The following is a 24,762-nucleotide window of genomic DNA, read 5'->3' as shown; positions in this document are numbered from 1 at the left end:
TCCTGGAGGTGGAGAAGGGGGGGTGTTTGGTGGGATTAGGGGGGGAAATATTGGGGGGAGGGGGTGTGTATGTGCATGGATGCGTCATGTTTGGCCACGTGTGCAGATGCCGGCACCTGCGGGGTCTGGACCGCGCATTGCCGTGGCAACGGCGCCTCCATCCTCATCCTCAGCCTGCCGCCCCCGGGGTTCTCCGGATTGCAGGGATGGGGGGAGGCTCCCACCCAGAGAGGGTGATATTGGGGGGGGAGAGGGTGATTTTGGGGGGCTGGAGACATCCCTTCCACCACCACCACCACCCCAATGCTTGATTTACACCACAGAGGCATCATCCAGTGGGGAAATACCCCAATGCCCCCCACGGTGGGGGCTGATCCTGAGGGTGCTGAGCCCTCGGGTCCCTTCCCAGAGAAGGCAGGATGGGGTTGGGGGGCAGGAAGAGCAGATGGAGACCCTACCAACATCAGCCCCACGCCGGGGAGAGGCTTTGCTGGGGTAAAGGGATGCAGCGGGGCACATCCTTGCCCCTGCTTGGGTACCACTTGCTCCCCAGCTCCTGCTCATCCCAGCGGGAATTTCCCCTCCCCCCCCGGGATAATAGGGCTGCTGTGATGGTGGAAAAAAATATTAAAAAATCCCCTTGCCAATGGCTGGGCCTCATCCTGCGTCTTCCCCGTTGCTGGAAAAACCTGAGCCACTGGTGCAGGACGTGGTGCTGAGGCCGTTCAGCTCAACCATCCGGCCCTCGGCTTCGGAAAATGCCAGGAGCATCATATGGAGGAGGGGAGCTACAGGCTTGGGGGGGATGTGGGGAAACTGAGGCAGGATGGAGGGGGTGGGGGGGGATTTAGGAGGAGCCCTAAAGCTCATCCTCCAGTGAGCGCCCTTCAACCCGTCGTTACAACGAATTAATCCAGCAGTGGGAGGGTTAATAAACTTCAGGGTGTAATGAAGAGGGGAGGTCTCAGCCAGCATCCCTGAGGACCCCGGCATCTGTGTCTTTTGGGGGACAGATTTCCTGGGTGGGGGGGCTTTGACCCGTCACCATAATATTTGGCTCTAGACAGATTCCTCCTTGCTTGGTTGAAAAGACCTCTATCAGCTTGGTGGGTGAGTGGGGAAACTGAGGCACGGCTCTGTTCTCAAGCACTGAGCGGGATCTTGTCATGATCCCTCCACATAGCTCCTTGGGGACCACCAGGGAGATGGTGGCCTCCGTCCGTGGTGAGGATTGGTTGGGTTCAGGCTTCCTCTTGTGGTTGCAGTGTGGCTTCTTGGCACCCGTGTCCCCACTGGGAGCAGTGGGGGGACATATGTCCCCTTGTGGCTGGGGGGCATGGGCTCATCCCATGAGGAGGTGGGGTACATGGGGGTTTGGTGGCTCTGGCAGACCCTGTAGCAGCAGTAGATCAGGGGAACCTGGTCCCAACATGCTGTGGTAGCCCCATGGGACATCTCTGCGCCCAGGGTTGTTGGGATATCCGAGCACTCAGGACCTGTGGAAGGTCCTTGTCCACAGGGGTTTTGGGACATCTGTACAGCATTTGGGGTGTCCCTGCACCCGTGGCCTTTGGGGTGTCTCCATTAACGGGACGCTTTGAGTTTCTCTGTGCCCAGGTCAATTGGAGCATCTCTACACCCAGGACCTTTGGGGCATCTCTGCACCCATGGCCTTGGGGATGTCCAAGCCTCCATGATCTTTGGGGTGTTTAAGCATCCAGGGCCTTTGGGGGTGTCTCACCACCACAGGGCCTTTGGGGTGTCTCCATTAACGGGACGCTTTGAGTTTCTCTGTGCCCAGGTCAATTGGAGCATCTCTACACCCAGGACCTTTGGGGCATCTCTGCACCCATGGCCTTGGGGATGTCCAAGCCTCCATGATCTTTGGGGTGTTTAAGCATCCAGGGCCTTTGGGGGTGTCTCACCCCCACAGCTTGGGGTGTCTTTGAACCCAGGGCCTCCCTGAACAAGACCATTGCAGTGTCTCCAGACCCAACACCTTGGAACATCTTTCCCAGGGGCCCGTGGAGGGTCTCTTGGGTGTCTCTGCACCCAGGGCCTATGGAGCACCTCTGCACCCAAAACTTTTGGGGTATCTCTCATCCAGGGCCATGGCAACATTTTTGCACCCAAAACTTTTGGGGTGTCTCTGCACCCAGGGCCTTTGGAGCACCTCTGCACCCGAAACTTTTCGGGTGTCTCTGTAGCCTGGGCTCTGGAGCATCTTGCACCCCGGACTTTTGGGGTGTCTGCAGCCACGTCTTTGAAACATCTCTGCACCCAAAATTGTTGGGGTGTCTCTGCACTCAGGGCCTTTGAAACATCTCTGCACCCAAAACTTTTGGGGTATCTCACACCTAGGGCCTTTGGAGCACCTCTGCACCCAAAATTGTTGGGGTGCCTCACACCCTGGGCTCTGGAGCATCTCTGCACCCAAAACTTTTGGGGTGTCTCTCATCCAGGGCCATGGCAACATTTTTGCACCCATAACTTTTGGGGTGTCTCACACCCAGGGCCTTTGGAGCACCTCTGCACCCAAAATTGTTGGGGTGTCTCTGCACCCAGCGCCTTTGGAGCACCTCTGCACCCAAAACTTTTGGGGTGTTTCTGAACCCTGGGTCTTTGTAGCATCTTTTCACCCAAAACTTTTGGGGTGTCTCACACCCAGGACCTTTGGAGCACCTCTGCACCCAAAACTTTTGGGGTGTCTCACACCCAGGGCCTTTGGAGCACCTCTGCACCCAAAATTGTTGGGGTGTCCCTGCAGCCTGGGCTCTGGAGCATCTCACACCCCAGACTTTTGGGGTGTCTCTGCACCCAGGACCTTTGGACCACCTCTGCACCCAAAATTGTTGGGGTGTCTCTGCAGCCTGGACTCTGGAGCATCTTGCACCCAAAATTGGCCTTGGGGATGTCCAAGCCTCCATGATCTTTGGGGTGTTTAAGCATCCAGGGCCTTTGGGGGTGTCTCACCACCACAGCTTGGGGTGTCTTTGAACCCAGGGCCTCCATGAACAAGACCATTGCAGTGTCTCCTGACCCAACACCTTGGAACATCTCCTTTCCCAGGGCCTGTGGAGGGTCTCTACACCCCTGACAGCACCTCTGCACCCAAAACTTTTGGGGTGTTTCTGAACCCTGGGTCTTTGTAGCATCTTTTCACCCAAAACTTTTGGGGTGTCTCACACCCAGGGCCTTTGGAGCACCTCTGCACCCAAAACTTCTGGGGTGTCTCTGCAGCCTGGGCTCTGGAACATCTTTGCACCCCAGAATTTTGGGGTGTCTCTGCACCCAGGGCCTTCGGAGCATCTCTGCACCCAAAACTTTTGGCGTGTCTCTGCATCCTGGGCTCTGGAGCATCTTTGCACCCCAGACTTTTGGGGTGTCTGCAGCCAGGGTCTTTGAAGCACCTCTGCACCCAAAACTTTTGGGGTGTCTCACACCCAGGGCCTTTGGAGCACCTCTGCACCCAAAATTGTTGGAGTGTCTCTGCAGCCTGGGCTCTGGAGCATCTTGCACCCCAGACTTTTGGGGTGTCTCTGCACCGTGGGCTCTGGAGCACTTTGGGGTGTCTCTGCACCCAGGACCTTTGGACCACCTCTGCACCCAAAATTGTTGGGGTGTCTCTGCAGCCTGGACTCTGGAGCATCTTGCACCCAAAATTTTTGGGGTGTCTCTCATCCAGGGCCATGGCAACATTTTTGCACCCAAAACTTTTGGGGTGTCTCACACCCAAGGCTCTGGAGCATCTTGCCACCAGGCTGTGCTGCAGGGACGTCCCCCCCCAAAACACCCCGTACAAGGCAGGGGGGTCTCCACGCCCCACAACCGAGAAGCCCCCAACCCATCTGCTTCCCGAAGGCTGGTGGCCCATCCCACCCCTTTGGAGCACCTCTGCACCCAAAATTGTTGGAGTGTCTCTGCAGCCTGGGCTCTGGAGCATCTTGCACCCCAGACTTTTGGGGTGTCTCTGCACCGTGGGCTCTGGAGCACCTCTGCACCCTGGACTTTTGGGGTGTCTGCAACCAGGGCCTTTGGAGCACCTCTGCACCCAAAACTTCTGGGGTGTTTCTGAACCCTGGGTTTTTAGCATCTTTTCACCCAAAACTTTTGGGGTGTCTCACACCCAGGGCCTTTGGAGCACCTCTGCACCCAAAACTTCTGGGGTGTTTCTGAACCCTGGGTTTTCAAAATTTTTGGGGTGTCTCTCATCCAGGGCCATGGCAACATTTTTGCACCCAAAACTTTTGGGGTGTCTCACACCCAAGGCTCTGGAGCATCTTGCCACCAGGCTGTGCTGCAGGGACGTCCCCCCCCAAAACACCCCGTACAAGGCAGGGGGGTCTCCACGCCCCACAACCGAGAAGCCCCCAACCCATCTGCTTCCCGAAGGCTGGTGGCCCATCCCACCCCACCACCTCCTGGTGCTCCCCCTCCACCCCACGAATCCCTTTCCTGTGGGGCCCCAGCCCAGCTCTGGGGTGCCCGGGGGTGCTGGGCAGGAGGCGAATTCCTACGGGACCGCTCCGAGAGGAGCCGTTGGAGAGACGGAGGGCTCCGGGACCGACCCATGTAGGGCTGTGAGAGCCAGGGCGGGCTCCTGACGCGGCCGCGGAGGAAACCAGGCGTCTCTGTGAGCTCGGTGTCATGTACTTCCTAATCCTCCCGGATTCCTCCATCGGGGTGGAGAAGGGAGCAGGGCCTTTGGAGCACCTCTGCACCCAAAACATTTGGGGTGTCTCACACCCAGAGCTCTGGAGCATCTTGCCACCAGGCTGTGCTGCAGGGACGTCCCCCCCCAAAACACCCCGTACAAGGCAGGGGGGTCTCCACGCCCCACAACCGAGAAGCCCCCAACCCATCTGCTTCCCGAAGGCTGGTGGCCCATCCCACCCCACCACCTCCTGGTGCTCCCCTCCACCCCACGAATCCCTTTCCTGTGGGGCCCCAGCCCAGCTCTGGGGTGCCCGGGGGTGCTGGGCAGGAGGCGAATTCCTACGGGACCGCTCCGAGAGGAGCCGTTGGAGAGACGGAGGGCTCCGGGACCGACCCATGTAGGGCTGTGAGAGCCAGGGCGGGCTCCTGACGCGGCCGCGGAGGAAACCAGGCGTCTCTGTGAGCTCGGTGTCATGTACTTCCTAATCCTCCCGGATTCCTCCATCGGGGTGGAGAAGGGAGCGGAGGGGAGCTGGGTTCCTCCGGGTGTTCACCTTCCCCGCCGAGCCCCCGCGCCGGCGCTGACACCCCCGCCACGTTGCTCCCCTCCCGTAGCCTGGACTCTGGAGCATCTTGCACCCAAAATTTTTGGGGTGTCTCTCATCCAGGGCCATGGCAACATTTTTGCACCCATAACTTTTGGGGTGTCTCACACCCAGGGCCTTTGGAGCACCTCTGCACCCAAAATTGTTGGGGTGTCTCTGCACCCAGGACCTTTGGACCACCTCTGCACCCAAAATTGTTGGGGTGTCTCTGCAGCCTGGACTCTGGAGCATCTTGCACCCAAAATTTTTGGGGTGTCTCTCATCCAGGGCCATGGCAACATTTTTGCACCCAAAACTTTTGGGGTGTCTCACACCCAAGGCTCTGGAGCATCTTGCCACCAGGCTGTGCTGCAGGGACGTCCCCCCCCAAAACACCCCGTACAAGGCAGGGGGGTCTCCACGCCCCACAACCGAGAAGCCCCCAACCCATCTGCTTCCCGAAGGCTGGTGGCCCATCCCACCCCACCACCTCCTGGTGCTCCCCCTCCACCCCACGAATCCCTTTCCTGTGGGGCCCCAGCCCAGCTCTGGGGTGCCCGGGGGTGCTGGGCAGGAGGCGAATTCCTACGGGACCGCTCGGAGAGGAGCCGTTGGAGAGACGGAGGGCTCCGGGACCGACCCATGTAGGGCTGTGAGAGCCAGGGCGGGCTCCTGACGCGGCCGCGGAGGAAACCAGGCGTCTCTGTGAGCTCGGTGTCATGTACTTCCTAATCCTCCCGGATTCCTCCATCGGGGTGGAGAAGGGAGCGGAGGGGAGCTGGGTTCCTCCGGGTGTTCACCTTCCCCGCCGAGCCCCCGCGCCGGCGCTGACACCCCCGCCACGTTGCTCCCCTCCCGTCGTGTCACCCCCCCTCCCCAAAAAAAAAAATATTCATCTTGTCTTTCTTTCCACCCCTGGGGCAGGACATGAGGAAACACGTCATCATGACGCTGCTGGACACGGAGCAGTCCTACGTGGAGTCCTTGCGCACCTTGATGCAGGTAAGGGGGAACGGTTGGGAAGGTGGCACCCCAAACTTTGTCACATCCCTTGCTCGTCACCATCCCTGGGACCCCGAGTTGTACCCCAAGCCATGGGTGCTCTACCAGCACTGATGCGACGTGGGGATGGATTTGGGGACGGGTGGCAGTTGGGGATGTTGGGGACAGCAGGGCAGGAGGTGGGAGCGGCGTGGCGATAGTGTGAAGAACGGGGTGTGGGGGTCACCTCTGTCCCCCCCAAAATTAACCTGGAACGTTCCTGGTGGGTTGTCACCTGGTGGGTATCGTGTCCCCACACCCCTTCCTCTAGTTGCCCCCCCGAATGCTCTTCCTCATGTTGAACCTTATCTCCTGGGCTGGTGCTGATGGCCATCCCATGATGGGGGACCCCTTGCATGTCCCCCCATTTTCTGCTCAGCATCATCACCTGCAGCCATGGGCCAAGAGTTTTTCTCTGTCTTTTTTTTTTTTAACTGAGCTGGTTCCAACCCCCTTGGAGCAGCCTGGCCGGAGGGTCCCACCCCACATTTCAGATGTTAATGAAGATGTTTCAGAAGGTTAATGGTGGTCAACGCCCCGGAGACTAGGTCACTGCTGGCGTAGGTGTGGGTTGTCCAACCACATCGCTGCAGGTGGAAACACCTAAAAATCAGGGCTCTGCTCTGCTCCATAGCAAGCAGTGCCTGTAGGACATCTGCTGGGCACATCCACCAGGGCACAGGGCACCCGTTGTCCTGACTTTCTCCATAACTCCCCTGTGAGGATGCCCCTGTGGTGGACCCAGATGTCCTCTACTGTATGTTGCTGCAGGAGGGAAGGACCTTTCAAGGCTGCTGCTAGTGCAGATGGTGGCTTGGAGGGGTGAGAGGACCTGGGCTCTGGGGTTTATTTTGGGGAAAAGTGTCCAGGGTTTGGGGTTGGGTGGTGTTCCTTCTGGTCTTGGCACAGACAGAGGTCTGTGTCCTCCTCTGAGGTGGGACAGGAGGCTGGTTGGAGAGAGGACAGCCGTGCTGGGGCTCACTGGTTCCCCACTGGAGGCTCTGGTTGGACACAGGTGGGAGCCACGGGCTTTTATGCCCACAGGACACGTCCTGACATGGTGCAACCAGGGGGACCTGGCTTTCTGGGAGGGGGTCACAAGGCTCCAGACGCCCCCAGTTCCCTGTATGAGCTGGAACAAGGTGTTTGGATCCCTGCTGTGGCACGGTGGCTACCAGGGACAGGGACCACGGCATCATCTTCCAGCCAAGCCAGATGGTGCATGAGCAAGCCCTGCCTGCTCTCCTCCTGTGCCAAGGCAGGGGCTGTCTCCATGTTCTTCTTTCCCATCTGGTCCTTGATTCCCCCAGTTCCACAAGGAGTGGGATGAATGGCAGAGCCCAGCCCAGCTCCTGCTGGAGGTGTTGGCCACAGTAGGGCAGGTGAAGCAGGTTATGAGCCTCAGGAAGGATTTGGCCCCTCTGAGTTGGCTTTTCACAAGTTAACCACCATCAGCCTGAGGAACCTCATCCTTCAGGGATGACTCCTCCCTTGCCAGCTTGGATGGAGATGTCCAAAGCAGCTGGAGGTGAGTCCTGTCCTCCCTGCTTAGCTCCATGGTCCTCCCAGCATCCTGGAGGACACCAGCACACCATACTGGTTGGGTTGAGGAGGCGGCAAAGCCTGAGAAGACCTTCTTCATCCTGCTTTCCTTGGAAATCCAGCTCTCCTGTTCCCCTCTGCAGCTCTGCCTCATGGGAGGAGAAAAGGGGTTTTGTAGTAGAGCTGCCCACCCAGCCTTGCAGAGGACCTGCTCTTATCCCACTTCTCCTACTGACCCAGAGCATCGCTCGTTGGCCATTGCCCAAGAGATGCTGATGGTCCAAGCTTGACCCGGTGCCTCCACCCTGCTCCCTCCAGCCCCTCGTGGTCCCAAACACCCTAAATCCCATCAGGAACCCACCGGCTTTTGGATCCCAGGGTTGTGCTGCTGTGATTCCCCAGCTGGGTCAGGCTCTGTAGGAGATGGAGGTGACCAAGGCTCATGACAACAAAGTTTTGGAGCCTCTCAAGGCTGGGGGACAGAGGACGTCGTGCTTTGGGGGTTCTTTGTGCAGATCTGCCCCGTTCCCCATTCTGCCGTGGGGATGCACTGGGTGGGATGGGACCCAGAGGGGCTGGGGGGTGGGACCCAGCGCTGTGTGGTCCCTCTGAAGGGCCCAACCCAACGTTGGCTGGAGAAACCCCCTGCTGTGGGATGCTACCCATGCCCGTATTTTACAGGGGTTGAAAAATTCCTATTGAGGGGGTGGGAAAAGAAAAAATCTGTGGGGCTCCCGACGCCTTTGCTTCCCCGCAGGGTTACATGAAGCCACTGAAGCAGCCGGAGAACTCGCTGTTGTGCGACCCGTCGCTGGTGGACGAGATCTTCGACCAAATCCCCGAGCTGCTGGAGCACCACGAGCAGTTCCTGGAGCAGATCCACGACTGCGTGCAGAACTGGCACGAGAAGCAGAAAGTGGGCGACCTCCTGGTGCAGTCGGTAGGTCCTGGTGGGTTGGATTTTCCCCCCGGGGAAGCCAGGCCTTGCCCTCTTTCCCCGGCAGGAGAAGTTTTGGAGCAGGGAAGCAGGGGAGTGATTAAAGGACGGGGCCAAACACGCCTGAGATGGAGAACAGGAGACGATCTCCAGGCCTGCCGTCTGCTTAGCGTAACGGCGGGGTGTTGCGGCGACCGGCTGGGCCTGCAGCTCCACGTTTCTGCCTCGAGAGCAGAAATGTCAGGGCTGAAAAATCAAGGGGGGCGGGCGGGCGAACCCTCCCCGAGCCAGCCCAGAGCCAAGATTAACCCTTGGGACAGCTTCTTCCAAGCTTGCCCAGGAGCTATCCCATCTTTTTTGCCCTTCCCAGTTCTCCAAGGACGTGCTGGTGAACATCTACTCCGCCTACATCGATAACTTCCTCAACGCCAAGGATGCCGTCAGGATCGCCAAGGAAGCCCGGCCGGCCTTCATGAAGTTTCTGGAGGTGGGTCCTGGTTCTTCTCCCCAGAGATGCTGGTCAAGGTCCAGAACTACCTGCGAGGCTGCTGGTGAGGTGGGATGGGGGTTGATGGGAGTAAACTGGTGATCTTTGGTCGGACTGGAATTTTCCCCCCACCCCCGACACCTTCTTCTTGGTTTTATTGCAAAGGTTGGGATGAACTGGAGTCACTCTGGGTGGTGTAAAAAGGAGTCATCCTGACCCAAAAGGGTTGTTGCTCCAGTTCCTGGGCTGGTGGCACGCGGGGTCCCTGCTGTGTCCCACCTCCCGGGCCCATCCTTGTCTCCCACGGGTGTTTTGCAGCAAAGCATGAGGGAGAACAAGGAGAAGCAGGCTCTGTCTGACCTGATGATCAAGCCGGTGCAGAGGATCCCACGATACGAGCTGCTGGTGAAGGTGGGTGTGGGCAGTGGGTGCGGGCAGGAGGGCATCTGTGCAGCACCAGAAGCAGGTGAGACCATGGTTCCTCCTCACTTCCAGCTTTTAGGGGTCTCATATCTCTCCTGGTCCCTTTTCCCATCCCTTGACCCAAAGTTGGTGTCCCTGGGCATTCATGCAGCTTTGCCCTCCTGGGGATGGTCACCCTGAGGACTGTCACCCTGCTGTGACCTCCAGCATGTTTGTACGGGTGTGGAGACCTCTTCCCCTCTCCCTTTCTGCTGGGAGGTTGGACATTGCAGTGTCATTTTGGGACCAGTCACGCTGCCAACCCCTCTGTGCCTCAGTTTCCCCATTCTGGGGTCAATCCCTGGTGCTGAGGGTGGTGGGGATGTGCTTTCAGAGAATCACAGAATGGTTTGGGTTGGAAGGGACCTTCAAAGACCACCTAGTCCAACCCCCTGCCATGGACAGGGACATCTTCCGCTAGATCAGGTTGCTCAAAACCCCATCCAACCTCACCTTGAACCTTCCAGTGATGAATTTCAGGCGTCCACGCAAGGTGATGATGTGCTCTTAGGAGCTGGTGGCCTCTTCAGAGGTGGCAAAGACCAGGCTGGTGGTGGTCAAAGCTCAAGCCTTCGTTTCTTTGCAAATCCTTTCCTGTATGGGGCTGGTTTCCATCCCCAGCAGCCAGACCAGCACTGTCTTTTGATTGGGGGTGTCGTGGCATCGCCAATGCCCAGGTTTGGCCATGGTGATGTTCCAACTGTGTCCCCATCGTAGGACCTGCTGAAGCACACGCCAGAGGACCACCCTGACCACCCTTTCCTCATCGACGCCCAGCGGAACATCAAACAAGTGGCCGAGAGGATCAACAAGGGCATGAAGAGTGCGGAGGAGGTGGAGAGGAACGCCCGGATCGTGCAGGAGATCGAGTCCCACATCGAAGGGATGGAGGACGTATGTATGAGGGTTTTTCAGGGGGTCAGTCTTTCCTTCTCCCCAAAATGCAGCTATTTCTGCTCTTTCTGGGTCACCCCAGGCTGGGCCACTTGCTTTCTTCTCCAAGTCCTACTTTCCCCATCATCACGTGGCCTTGGTGGGCTCCTGGGGATTTGGGAAGGGCCTGGAGCACCAATTCTGAGCTGGGGGGCCTCAGGGGCAGGGACAAAGCTCACAAGGGTCCCCACTCATGAGCCTCCTTGTCCCCACAGCTCCAGGCCCCACTCCGCAGGTTCCTGCGCCAGGAGATGGTTGTGGAAGTGGTAAGAGCAAGGTGGTCCCGTGTTGCCATCAGGGCCATGGGACCACACAATGGATGGGGCAGTGGGAGGCTGTGGTTGTGGGTCATGGGATGTCTCTGTGCCCATGGGAGGCTACAGATGGATGGATGGATGGATGGATGGAAGGTGAATGGAAAGAAGGATGAAGGGATGAATGGAAGGTGGATGGAAGGATGGATGGATGGATGGATGGATGGATGGATGGATGGAAGGTGGATGGAAAGAAGGATGAAGGGATGGATGGAAGGATGGAAGGATGGATGGATGGATGGATGGATGGATGGATGACAGATTGATGGGGACAATATAAAATTCCCCAAGTGTGTGTGAGAAGATAAGATGGGTTTGAGAGCAGGCAGGAGGCAGGGAGAGCCCACAAGAACCCCAGGCCAGGGGTGTATAGGGAGGCTGGAGGTGGAGAACACAGGGGTCTTGGTGAACCCATACCTGGTGTTCCCTACAAGTGGGACCTTGTGGCTTTGCCCGCACTTCTGTTGCACCCAAGTTCCCTTTCACCATCGTGAGGACACAGCCTTCCCCCAGTGGTGTGGGACCCATCCCACCCCAGAACCTCCATCTGCCAAGGCAGTGCATGGGGAAACTGAGGCAGGGACCACTTCCAACACAGCAGTGGAGGGAGGGGGTGGAGGGGGGGGCTGCACATTAACCCCTCGGTGTCTCCCACCACTCCTCAGAAGGCGGTGGGTGGGAAGAAGGACCGCTCCTTCTTCCTCTTCACGGACCTGCTGGTGTGCACGACGTTGAAGCGCAAGTCGGGGTCCCTCCGCCGCAGCTCCATGAGCTTGTGAGTACCACCTGGGGGACACCCACCACGATTAACCCACGGCCTTAGGGGCTGTCCCTGCTGCTGGGCTGATTTTAGGGTGCTGGGGACATGGGTGAAGCTCAGACATCCCCCCCAACCTCACAGGTACACGGCAGCCAGTGTGATCGACACCGCCAGCAAGTACAAACTGCTCTGGAAGCTGCCACTGGAGGACGTGGACATCGTCAAAGGTCTGTCACCACCTGCTGGATTGTCCCATCCCAACCCAAAACCCATCCTTCACCCCTGGCTGTGGGGTAGAAGGTTCCCTACGTGATGCTGAGGAGGAAGAGGTTAACACCACCATGCACGTGTTCCCACATAGGTGCCTCACAAGCCACCAACCGGGAGAGCGTCCAGAAAAGCATCTGCCGTCTGGATGAAGACCTCAGCACGTTGGGGCAAGTCAGCAAGCTGTCGGAGACCCTCAGCTTCCCCCACCAGGTATAGGCCCTGGTGCTGTGCCTTGGCTGGACACATTCCTCATGGGACCAACCAGGACATCCTTGAGTGGGAAGGAGAGCCTGTGGAAGGGCTGGTGGCCATTAATGTCCTCTAAGAGCCCAGACGCCACCAGCCCCAAAGCCACAATGGGGATGGGGCAGCCTCTGAAGGATGCTTGGAGATGGATGGATGGATGGAGGCATCATCACACACACAGCTGATGGTGGTCCATCCCTGAAAGCTGAAGCATTGTCCCTGTCCCCAGAACCTGGATGATGTGATCAAGGACCTGATGGCCGCCATCCACCGGGAGCTGGCAGAGAAGCAGTCCCTGTCCTTCAGCATGGCCTTCCCCCCCAACAAGGTGGAGCTCAGCACCACCAAAGCTGACGGCACCGAGTCCTTCATCTTTGAGTTCCCCAACCCCGATGCCCGGCTTGGCTTTGAGCAAGCCTTCGAGGATGCCAAGAAGAAGCTGGGTAACACTAGGGACGGGGTGGATACAGTGGTGGGCTTGGCATCATGCCCTCGGTTTTGTAGACCCCTTTTTCTCCATCACTTCTTCATCCTCCAATTTGATTTTTTTTTTTCCCAGCTTCCAGCAAAAACTGCCTGGACCCAGAATTCCTCAAGGCCATCCCCATCATGAAGACGCGGAGCGGGATGCAGGTACTTGGTGTTTGGGTTCAAGCATCCCAGGGGAGCTGCGGTCCTCTCATAGAATCATAGAATCATATGGGGTTGGAAGGGACCTCTGGAGATCATCCAGTCCAACCCCCCCACTGGAGTGGGTCTACCCAGAGCAGGTTGCACAGGATCTTGTCCAGGTGGTTTTTGAATGTCTCCAGAGAAGGAGACTCCACCACCTCTCTGGGCAGCCTCTGCCAGGGCTCTGCCACTCTCACAGGAAAGAAGTTCCTCCTCATGTTTAGGTGGAACTTCTTATACTCAAGTTTATGCCCATCCCGTCCTCCTGACACCCATCCTTTAAGTATTTAAAAGGATTGATCAGATCCCCCCTCAAGGAGCCAAAAGCTCCTGCGTCATTCCTGAATGACCCAACTCATCCCGTCTTTTGCTCCCTCCCTTTAAGTATTTAAAAGCATTGACCAGATCCCCCCTCAAGGAGCCAAGAGCTCCTGCATCATTCCCAAATGGCCCAACTCATCCCATCTTTTCCTCTTTTTGCAGTTTTCTTGTGCTTCTCCCAGCCACGGCAGCCCAGAAAGCTCCCACGAGGTTTGGGTTTGCAACAGCTCTCTTATAGAATCATAGAATCATATGGGGTTGGAAGGGACCTCTGAAGATCATCAAGTCCAACCCCCCCACCAGAGTGGGTCTACCTAGAGCAGGTTGCACAGGATCTTGTCCAGGTGGTTTTTGAATGTCTCCAGAGAAGGAGACTCCACCACCTCTCTGGGCAGCCTCTTCCAGGGCTCTGCCACTCTCACAGTAAAGAAGTTCCTCCTCATGTTTAGGTGGAACTTCTTATACTCGTTTATGCCCATTTCCTCTTGTCCTGTCACTGGGCACCATTGAGAAAAGACCTGCCCCGTCCTCCTGACACCCATCCTTTAAGTATTTAAAAGGATTGATCAGATCCCCCCTCAAGGAGCCAAAAGCTCCTGCGTCATTCCTGAATGACCCAACTCATCCCGTCTTTTGCTCTTTTTGCAGTTTTCTTGTGCTTCTCCCAGCCACGGCAGCCCGGAAAGCTCCCATGAGGTTTGGGTTTGCAACAGTGATGGTTACGTGGGGCAGGTTTGTTTGCTCAGCATCCGTAAGGAGCCCACGGTGGAGGCCTGCATCGCCGTCTGCTCCGCCAGGATCCTCTGCATCGCCTCCGTGCCCGGTCTCAAGCGGGCGTATAGGTAGGACATTCCCACCAGCACCACGGAGCCGGGCATGGAATCATAGAATCATTCTGGGTCGGAAGGGACCTTCAAGGTCATCTAGTCCGACCTCCCCGCAGTCAGCAGGGACACCCCCAACTAGACCAGGTTGCCCAGGGCCTCGTCGAGCCTCACCTTGAATATCTCCAGGGAAGGGGCCTCAACCAACTCCCTGGGCAACCTGTTCCAGTGCTCCACCACCCTCCCAGTGAAGAACCCTCTCCTCATCTCCAATCTAAATCTGTCCCCCTCCAGCTTAAAGCCATTTCCCCTCATCCCATCACTCCAGGCCTTTCTAAACAGGTTCTCCCCAGCCTTCCTGTAGGCCCCTTCAGGTACTGGAAGGCTGCTATTAGGTCTCCCCAGAGCCTCCTCTTCTCCAGGCTGAACAACCCCAGCTCCCTCAGCCTGTCCTCGTAGCAGAGGTGCTCCATCCCCCTGATCATCCTTGTGGCCCTCCTCTGGACCCTCTCCATCAGGTCCATGTCCTTCTTCTATTGAGGGCTCCAGACCTGCACACAATACTCCAGGTGAGGTCTCACCAGAGCAGAGTAAAGCAGAAGAATCCCCTCTCTGGACCTGCTGGCAACGCATCTTTTGATGCAGCCCAGGATGGGATTGGCCTTCTGGGCTGCAAGTGCCCACTGCCTGCTCATGTCCAGCTTCTCGTCCACCAGCACCCCCAAGTCCCTTTCCTCAGGGCTGCTTTCTAATCCCTCACCCCCCAGTCTGTACTGATGGTGAGGATTGTTCCGGCCCAGGTGCAGAACCTTGCACTTGTTCTTGTTGAACCTCATGAGGTTCACCTGAGCCCACCTCTCCAGCCTGTCCAGGTCCCTCTGGATGGCATCCCATCCCTCTGGTGTGTCGACACCACCACACAGCTTGGTGTCATCTGCAAACTTGCTGATGGTGCACTCCATCCCTATGTCTATATCATTGATAAAAATGTTGAACAGCACTGGTCCCAGCACGGACCCTTGAGGACCACCACTTGTCACTGCTCTCCATCTGGACTTAAAGCCATTGAGTACCACCCTCTGGATGCGACCATCCAGCCAATTCCTTATCCACCGAACAATCCACCCATCGAATCCATATCTTTCCAATTTGGCGAGCAGGATGTCACGGGGGACCATGTCAAAGGCCTTTAGAGAAGTCCAGATAGATCACATCCATAGGTCGTCCCTTATGGTGGTGATGCTGGAGCTGCTTTTTTCCTCCCCTTAGAGAAGTCCAGATAGACCACATCCATAGGTCGTCCTTTATGGAGGTGATGCTGGAGCTGCTTTTTTCCTCTCCTCGTCACAGCAGGGAGCGTGCTGAGGTGGTGGGCAGCCCTTCCTCGGAGCCGATGGCGGCGCAGGCCGAGGATGCGGGGCCCCAGCCCTGCCTTCACATCTCCATCTCGGGTTCATCGCTGGAGCTCTCGGAGCCGGTGGACGGTGGCAACAGGGAGCTGGTGCCCTTCGATAGCGACGACACGGATGACGAGTCCTCACCCAGCCCCTCGGGGACGCTGCAGAGCCAAGCCAGCCACTCCACCATCTCCTCCAGCTTTGGCAGTAAGTCCCTACTTAGCCAAAAAAAACACTTCTTTGCCCCAAAGTCATTGAATTTTGGAACGGTTTGGGTTGGAAGGGATGTTTGAAGGCCATCTAATCCAACCTCTCCTGCAATGAGCAGGAACATAGGCAATGAGATCAGGTAGCTTAGAGCTCCATCCGACCTGACCTGGAATGTTTCCAGGGATCTGGGCATCTCCAACCTCTCTGGGCAACCTGGGCCAGTGTTTCACCCCCCTCCTTATGTCTAGTCTGAATTTCCCCTCTTTTACTTAAAAACCATTACCCCTTGTCCTATGGCAACAAGCCCTACTAAAACGATGGGCAGTTCCATCGTTTTGGCCACTCTGCCTTGCGTTCCTCAAGGAATTCCTCATCTGGAGGCTTTTGAGTCAAGGAAATCCCAGGAAGAGAGATGTTGGGGGGGCATCAGCCCAGCCCCAATGGGGCTGGTGGCTCTGAGTAAAACCTAGTGGGTTTGGGGCCACCAAAGCATCCCTACATCCTCCCTCGGGCTTGACATCACAAGGGCACCCATGTTCTCTTCCCCATCATTTTAGTAAGTGTTGGGTGGTCCCGTTCTGATGCGATCCTTCCTCCTCCCCCTCTGCAGATGAAGAGATCTCGAGCTGCAAGGAGGCAACGGCAGAGACGACGAGCTCGGAGGAAGAGCAGGAACCTGGCTTCATGCCCATCACGGGCACCTATGGCCAAAACCGGCACGGCGAGAGCCCCACGGACGGGCGAGCCCTGCGCCGCTCCAGCCGTGGCTCCTTCACCCGGGGCAGCCTCGAGGACCTCCTCAGCCTTGACCCTGAAGCCCATCAGAGCTCCATGTGGTTGGGCACCGAGGATGGCTGGTACGTCCCCAGGATGAAGGGACACCCACGTGGGGTGGACCCCGATGCCAGGTGAGCCTCAAGCTTTGCTCGTCTCCCACAGCATCCACGTGTACCAGTCTTCGGACAACATCCGCAACAGGAAGAACAGCATGAAGATGCAACACGCTGCCGCCGTCATGTGCATCTTGTAAGTGGGGAAGACTTTTGGCTCCAGGATGTCCACAGTGAGGTGGTTTGGGGTGGTTGAGTAGGTCTCTGTGACCGGTTGTCCAAGGGTTTTTCTCCCCGCAGGTACCTGGATAACCAGGTTTTCGTGTCGTTGGCCAACGGGGAGCTCGTTGTGTACCAGCGGGAGGCAGGTGAGGCCGGGTTGGGGCCATCAAAAGGTGCTGGGGAGGTTAAACGTAGCCTCAAAGTGGTGGCTGTTGGGTGGTGGGTGCTTGGGCAACCCCCCAGGGAGGGACACTTGGGGTGCCAGTGGCTTCCCCGCCTCCTTGGGAAGGGACATCCCTCAAGCCATGCTGAAGACCTCAAAATCAGAACCAGGAGGAGGTGTGCATCATCCTCCTGGTCCCTGCCCGCCACTGGCATCCCCTGGGGACATCAACTCATGTCCCCTCTAACAGGGGACCTGGAGGTGGACATCTCCAGCCACTGCGTCCCATTGGCTGGGTTGAGATGTCTTTTCTGGGGGGTGGGGATGCCTTAACTACCCACCCCATTCTCACCACCCTCCCAGGCCGCTTCTGGGACCCCCAAAACTCCAAGTCCTTGTCCCTGGGCTCACCGGGGAGCCCCATCACCAAGATGGTGGCGGTGGCGGGGAAGCTGTGGTGCGGCTGCCAAAACCGGGTCATCGTCCTCAACACCACCACCTTGGCACAAGAGGTACCACGGGTGACGGCGGGAGGTCTGAGGGGACATTTGATGGGCATCGGTGGCCTCATTGGTGGCCTCACTGCGGCTCTCTGTCACCCGCAGCACACACTCCAGGTGGGACAGGATGGTGGGCGCAGTGTCACCTGCATGGTGAGCGCGGGGACGGGCGTGTGGGTCGCTCTGCAGAGCAGTGCCCAGGTCCGGCTTTACCACGCCACCAGCTACGAGCAGTTGGCCGAAGCTGATATCACCCCCCCGGTACACAAGATGCTGGCTGGTAAGTCCCACCGGTGACAAGGTCTCTTCTGATGGGTCCCCATCGTTGTCTCCAGCTGGTGCCCATCCTTCCCCTGGAAAATGCCCTGCCCTGCAGCATCCAGCACCAAGAACTTGAGTATCTCCTGCATTCCCACCGGATGCAGGGAAGGAGACCCCAAATGTCACACTCTGGGGGGGTTTGTCCCCGGTGTTATGAAGCTGCATGATCATAGAACCATGGAATGGGTTGGGTTGGAAGGGACCTCAAAGATTATCAAGTTCCAACCCCCTGCCCTGGGCAGGGACACCTCCCACCAGACCAGGTTGCTCCAAGCCCCCTCCAACCTGCCCTTGAACCCCTCCAGGGATGGGGCAGCCACAGCTTCTCGGGGCAACCTGGGCCAGGCTCTCACCACCCTCACACCAAACAAGTTCTTCCCCACATCTCAGCTCCATCTCCCCTCTTTCAGGGTCACACCCTTCCCCCTCCTCCTAGGGCTCCCCTCCCTCATCAAGAGTCCCTCCCCATCTCTCCTGGAGCCCCTCCTTGAGGGACTGGAAGGGGCTCCAAGGTCTCCTCGGAGCCTTCTCTTCTCCAGGCTGAACCCCCCCAACTCTCTCAGCCTGTCCTCCCAGCAGAGGGGCTCCAGCCCTCCCAGCATCTCCATGGCCCTAATCCCATGGGGAAATAGGGTAAATGGATAATCCCATGGAGAAACAGGGCATCCCTTGGGCATCAGCATAATCCCAGAGGGTGATCTGGAATCCCCTGGGCATCTGCATAATCCCATGCAGGAATAGGGCAACCCCTGGTCCTGTGTGTAATCCCATGTGGAAAAAGGGTAGCCCTTGGGGGAGCTGCATGATTCCGTGGGGTAATAGGGAATCCCCTGGGTGGCTGCATAATCCCATGTAGAAATAGGGGAGCCCTGTGGCAGCTGCATAATCCCACAGGGTAATAGGGAAACCCTTGGGCATCTGCATAATCCCATGGGGTAATAGGGAACCCCCTGGGTGGCTTCATAATCCCAGGTGGGAATAGGGAAACCCTTGGGCATCTGCATAATCCCAGGTGGGAATAGGGAACCCCCTGGGTGTTTTCATAATCCCAGGTTGGAATAGGGGATCCCCTGGACGTCTGCATAATCCCATGGGGTAATGGGGAACCCCCTGGGTGTCTTCATAATCCCAGGGAATAGGGAAACCCTTGGGCATCTGCATAATCCCATGAGGTAATAGGGAACCCACTGGGTGGCTTCATAATCCCGGGTGGGAATAGGGAAACCCTTGGGCATCTGCATAATCCCATTGGGAAATAGGGAACCCCCTGGGTGGCTTCATAATCCCAGGTGGGAATAGGGAAACCCTTGGGCATCTGCATAATCCCGTGGGGTAATAGGGAATCCCCTGGGTGTCTCCATAATCCCGCGGGAAACCCTTGGGCATCTGCATAATCCCATTGGGAAATAGGGAACCCCCTGGGTGGCTTCATAATCCCAGGTGGGAATAGGGAAACCCTTGGGCATCTGCATAATCCCAGGTGGGAATAGGGAACCCCCTGGGTGGCTTCATAATCCCAGGTTGGAATAGGGGATCCCCTGGACGTCTGCATAATCCCATGGGGTAATGGGGAACCCCCTGGGTGGCTTCATAATCCTGGGTGGGAATAGAGCAGCCCCCTGAGTGGCTGCATAATCCCATGGGGTAATAGGGAACCCCCTGGGTGACTTCATAATCCCGGGTGGGAATAGGGAATCCCCTGGGTGGCTTCATAATCCCGGATGGGAATAGGGAACCCCCTGGGTGATTTCATAATCCCGGATGGGAATAGGGAACCCCCTGGACATCTGCATAACCCCATGGGGTAATGGGGAGTCCCCTGGGTGGCTTCATAATCCCGGGTGGGAATAAGGAATCCCCTGGACATCTGCATAATCCCATGGGGTAATAGGGAACCCCCTGTGTGGCTTCATAATCCCAGGGGGGAATAGGGAATACCCTGGACATCTGCATAATCCCATGGGGTAATAGGGAATCCCCTGGGTGGCTTCATAATTCCGGGTGGGAATAGGGAACCCCCTGGGTGTTTTCATAATCCCGGGTGGGAATAGGGAAAACCTTGGACATCTGCATAATCCCGTGGGGTAATAGGGAACCCCCTGGGTGGCTTCATAATCCCAGGTGGGAATAGGGAACCCCCTTGGTGGCTTCATAATCCTGTGGGGTAATAGGGAATCCCCTGGGTGGCTTCATAATTCCGGGTGGGAATAGGGAACCCCCTGGGTGTTTTCATAATCCCGGGTGGGAATAGGGAATCCCCTCGACATCTTCATAATTCCAAGTGGGAATAGAGCAGCCCCCTGGGTGGCTGCATAATCCCGTGGGGTAATAGGGAACCCCCTGGGTGGCTTCATAATCCCGGGTGGGAATAGGGAATCCCCTGGGTGGCTTCATAATCCCGGGTGGGAATAGGGAATCCCCTGGGTGGCTTCATAATCCCGGGTGGGAATAGGGAATCCCCTGGGTGGCTTCATAATCCCGGGTGGGAATAGGGAATCCCCTGGGTGGCTTCATAATCCCGGGTGGGAATAGGGAATCCCCTGGGTGGCTTCATAATCCCGGGTGGGAATAGGGAATCCCCTGGGTGGCTTCATAATCCCGGGTGGGAATAGGGGATCCTCTGGGTGGCTCCATAATCCTGGGTGGGAATAGGGAAACCCTTGGGCATCTGCATAATCCCAAGTGGGAATAGGGAACCCCCTGGGTGTTTTCATAATCCTGAGTGGGAATAGGGAATCCCCTGGACATCTGCATAATCCCGTGGGGTAATAGGGAACCCCTTGGGTGGCTTCATAATCCCATGGTAAATCAGGCAACCCAATCTGGCAGCACCCAAGGGTGCCTTTTACCAGCCAGGGGGGAGTTGTGGGATCCCTCCCCTGCATCCCACATCCCCCGGATACCCCTGGGAAGGGAGACGGGTGGCCATGGGTGGGATTACCAGCCCCATGCCAAGGTGGGGAGGTGACCTTGACACCTGGGATGCCCGGCAGGTTCGGATGCCATCATCCGGCAGCACAAGGCAGCCTGCCTGAGGATCACAGCTCTCCTGGTGTGCAAGGACCTGCTGTGGATCGGGACCAGCGCCGGGGTGGTGTTGACCCTCTCCGTCTCGGCCAAGGCGGCCCCGACGTTGGTGGGACTCTCCCAAGGTCACACCGGCCACGTCCGCTTCCTCACCGCCATCGAGCTGCCCGACGGCTTCGACCTCCTCTTCCCCTTGCCGAGGGAGACGGGTAGGTGGGGATGATGATGAGGAGGGGGAGGAAGGTGAGCTCAATCCTGAGCCACTCTAGGGCGCAGCGGGTGGTTTTCGTGGAGCAGGGAATGTTGTCCCACCGGTGGGTAACCAAGGGTTATCAACCAACCTTGGAATGGGGTCATCAACACATCCCTGCTCCATCCTTGCCTTGGTAAAATCCAGGGAGGAAAATTAAGGGTGGGAAGGGGGGGGGATGGAAATTGGTTGCCCCCCCCAACGCTTGGGGCATCACTGGAGTGACCCCACATTTCCCTTGGAGACCCTAATTCCTCCCATGGGGAAAAGCCACATGCTCTGAGGTCAGGGTGGGATGGGGAGAAGGTGGTGATGTGTTGGGGGGAAAGTAGTAATTGGGGTGGGAGGGGCTGATATGGGGAGAGGGGACCAGCCCCATGCCAAGGTGGGGAGGGGACCTTGACACCTGGGATGCCCGGCAGGTTCGGATGCCATCATCCGGCAGCACAAGGCAGCCTGCCTGAGGATCACAGCTCTCCTGGTGTGCAAGGACCTGCTGTGGATCGGGACCAGCGCCGGGGTGGTGTTGACCCTCTCCGTCTCGGCCAAGGCGGCCCCGACGTTGGTGGGACTCTCCCAAGGTCACACCGGCCACGTCCGCTTCCTCACCGCCATCGAGCTGCCCGACGGCTTCGACCTCCTCTTCCCCTTGCCGAGGGAGACGGGTAGGTGGGGATGATGATGAGGAGGGGGAGGAAGGTGAGCTCAATCCTGAGCCACTCTAGGGCGGAGCAGGTGTTTTTTGTGGAGCAGGGAATGTTCTCCCACTGGTGGGTAACCAAGGGTTATCAACCAACCTTGGAATGGGGTCATCAACACATCCCTGCTCCATCCTTGCCTTTGATGCTGGGAGGATGCTGGTGGGAGGAGGATGCTGAGGGGGAGAGGGGGTAATTTGGGGTGGGAGGGGCTACTTGGGGGTGGGAGGAGTTTTTTGGGGGCCAAGATACGGCGCCTGGGAAAGTGGTGGTGACATTTGGAAGACGCTGGTGGGAGGGTACTGGGATGGCGTTGGGAGAACGCTGGTGGGAGGATGATGATGGAATCATGCTGGGAGGATGCTGGTGGGAGGATGATGTTGGGGTGATGCTGGGAGGATGATGGTGCTAGTGGGAGGATGGTGGGATGATGGTGGGTGGGAGGATGTTGGTGGGATGATGTTGGGGGAAGCTGGGAGGATGATGCTGGGATGCTGCTGATGGGAGGATGATGCTGGGAGGGTGTTGGTGGGAGGATGGTGGGATGGATGCTGCTGATGGGATGATGTTGGGGTGATGCTGGGATGATGCTGGTGGAAGGGTGATGCTGGGAGGGTGTTGGGATGGTGCTGATGGGATGATGATACTGGGAGGAGGATGGTGGGATGATGCTGGTGGGAGGATGTTGGTGGGAGGACGATGCTGGGAGGATGCTGGTGGGAGGAGGATGCTGAGGAGATGCTGAGGGGATGGTGCTGGTGGGAGGATGGTGGGATGATGCTGGGAGGATGATGTTGGGGTGATGCTGGGAGGATGCTGGTGGAAGGATGATGCTGGGAGGGTGTTGGGATGCTGCTGGTGGGAAGATGATGCTGGGAGGGTGTTGGTGGGAGGATGGTGGGAGGATGTTGGTGGGATGGTGCTGGTGGGAGGATGATGTTGGGGTGATGCTGGGAGGGTGTTGGTGGGAGAAGGATGTTGGGATGATGCTGGGAGGATGCTGCTGGGATGGTGCTAGTGGGAGGATGGTGGGAGGATGGTGGGTGGGAGGATGTTGGTGGGATACTGCTGATGGGGTGATGCTGGGAGGATGCTGGTGGAAGGATGCTGGTGGGAGGATGCTGGTGGGAGGATGATGTTGGGGTGATGCTGGGAGGATGATGGTGCTAGGGGGAGAATGGTGGGTTGATGGTGGGTGGGAGAATGTTGGTGGGAAGATGTTGGGATGATACTGGGAGGGTGTTGGGAGGATGCTGGCAGGAGGATGCTGGGATGCTGCTGATGGGATGATGATACTGGGAGGGTGTTGGTGGGAGCATGGTGGGATGATGCTGGTGGGAGGATGTTGGTGGGATGCTGCTGATGGGATGATGTTGGGTGATGCTGGTGGAAGGATGATGCTGGGTGGGTGTTGGGATGGTGCTGGTGGGATGATGTTGGAGTGATGCTGGGAGGAGGCTGGTGGAAGGATGGTGCTGGGAGGGTGTTGGTGGAAGGATGGTGGGATGATGCTGGTGGGAGGATGTTGGTGGGATGATGTTGGGGGAAGCTGGGAGGATGATGCTGGGATGCTGCTGATGGGAGGATGATGCTGGGAGGGTGTTGGGATGGTGCTGGTGGGATGATGTTGGGGGAAGCTGGGAGGATGATGCTGGGAGGATGATGTTGGGGTGATGCTGGTGGAAGGATAATGCTGGGAGGGTGTTGGGATGGTGCTGGTGGGATGATGTTGGGGTGACGCTGGGAGGATGCTAGTGGAAGGATGATGCTGGGAGGATGCTGGTGGAAGGATGATGTTGGGGTGATGCTGGGAGGATGATGCTGGGATGGTGCTAGTGGGAGGATGGTGGGATGATGGTGGGTGGGAGGATGTTGGTGGGATGCTTCTGGTGGGATGTTGGGGTGATGCTGGGAGGATGCTGGTGGAAGGATGATGTTGGGGTGATGCTGGGAGGGTGTTGCTGGGAAGATGCTGGGGTGCTGCTGATGGGATGATGATACTGGGAGGATGTTGGTGGGAGGATGGTGGGATGATGCTGGTGGGAGGATGTTGGTGGGATGATGGGGTGATGTTGGTGGGATGCTGCTGATGGGATGATGATACTGGGAGGGTATTGGTGGGAGGATGTTGGTGGGATGCTGCTGATGGGATGATGTTGGTGTGTTGCTGGGAGGATGCTGGTGGGAGGATGATGCTGGGAGGGTGTTGGGATTGTGCTGATGGGAGGATGATGCTGGGAGGGTGTTGGTGGAAGGATGGTGGGATGATGCTGGTGGGAGGATGTTGGTGGGATGCTGCTGATGGGGTGATGTTGGGCGATGCTGGTGGGAGGATGATGCTGGGAGGGTGTTGGGATGGTGCTGGTGGGATGATGATACTGGGAGGGTGTTGGTGGGAGGATGGTGGGAGGATGCTGGTGGGAGGATGTTGGGGGTGATGCTGGGAGGGTGTTGGTGGGATGGTGCTGGTGGGAGGATGTTGGTGGGATGCTGCTGATGGGATGATGCTGGGATGATGCTGGGATGATGCTGGTGGAAGGATGATGCTGGGAGGGTGTTGGGATGGTGCTGGTGGGAGGATGGTGGGATGATGCTTCTGGGATGATGCTGGGATGATGCTTCTGGAATGATGCTGGGATGATGCTTCTGGCATGATGCTACTGGGATGATGCTGGGATGACGCCGGTGGGATGACGCTGCCGGCTGCTGCTGGGGAACTGGGAAGCCACAGGGCGGGGGGGAAGATCTGACAGGACATTGTGGTTCTTCTCTTGGCAGGGGCCGAGAAGCCGAGCGAGGCAGAGAAACGAGACCCCTCGCGGCCCCGCGCCCCCGCCCTCGCCCTCTCCAAACCCAAGATGCTGGTGATCAGCGGGGGGGACGGCTACGAGGACTTCCGCCTGACCAGCAGCAGCGAGACGGTGGGACGGGACGACAGCACCAACCACCTCCTCCTCTGGAGAGCCTGAGGGGCTGTGACCCCCCCCCAGGGGCCATCCTGGAGAAGAAGGGGTTGGGGGGGTGCTGGTCCCCGACCCCCCTGGTCCCCACCACCCCCAGCGCCTCTCATCTCCAACCCGGCTGCTCTCTGTGTG

At 57.9% G+C, this 24,762-nt stretch overlaps 1 protein-coding gene across 1 annotated transcript in view; it reads left to right on the top strand.

Annotated features, from left to right (window-relative positions):
• Positions 1–24,756, top strand: part of ARHGEF17 (Rho guanine nucleotide exchange factor 17) — a 67,535-nt gene extending 42,779 nt beyond the window's left edge. Inside the window, exons 3-22 of the mRNA XM_014956650.1 lie at positions 6,165–6,242; positions 8,581–8,763; positions 9,131–9,247; positions 9,566–9,658; positions 10,427–10,603; positions 10,858–10,908; positions 11,622–11,731; positions 11,858–11,943; positions 12,078–12,196; positions 12,462–12,675; positions 12,792–12,865; positions 13,874–14,067; positions 15,400–15,653; positions 16,267–16,513; positions 16,596–16,682; positions 16,787–16,854; positions 17,235–17,383; positions 17,477–17,651; positions 20,686–20,928; positions 24,446–24,756. Of these exons, the coding sequence (XP_014812136.1) occupies positions 6,165–6,242; positions 8,581–8,763; positions 9,131–9,247; positions 9,566–9,658; positions 10,427–10,603; positions 10,858–10,908; positions 11,622–11,731; positions 11,858–11,943; positions 12,078–12,196; positions 12,462–12,675; positions 12,792–12,865; positions 13,874–14,067; positions 15,400–15,653; positions 16,267–16,513; positions 16,596–16,682; positions 16,787–16,854; positions 17,235–17,383; positions 17,477–17,651; positions 20,686–20,928; positions 24,446–24,636 (2,910 nt within the window). The 3' untranslated portion in view covers positions 24,637–24,756. The remainder of the gene's footprint in view (positions 1–6,164; positions 6,243–8,580; positions 8,764–9,130; positions 9,248–9,565; positions 9,659–10,426; positions 10,604–10,857; positions 10,909–11,621; positions 11,732–11,857; positions 11,944–12,077; positions 12,197–12,461; positions 12,676–12,791; positions 12,866–13,873; positions 14,068–15,399; positions 15,654–16,266; positions 16,514–16,595; positions 16,683–16,786; positions 16,855–17,234; positions 17,384–17,476; positions 17,652–20,685; positions 20,929–24,445) is intronic.
• The last annotated feature ends 6 nt before the right edge of the window (positions 24,757–24,762 follow it).

Source organism: Calidris pugnax, unplaced genomic scaffold (assembly GCF_001431845.1).
Source record: "Calidris pugnax isolate Ruff unplaced genomic scaffold, ASM143184v1 scaffold275, whole genome shotgun sequence".
In the NCBI taxonomy this organism is placed as follows: domain Eukaryota; kingdom Metazoa; phylum Chordata; class Aves; order Charadriiformes; family Scolopacidae; genus Calidris; species Calidris pugnax.
The sequence above is the reverse complement of the archived record's forward strand: the minus strand, read 5'-3'. Positions and strand labels throughout refer to the sequence as shown.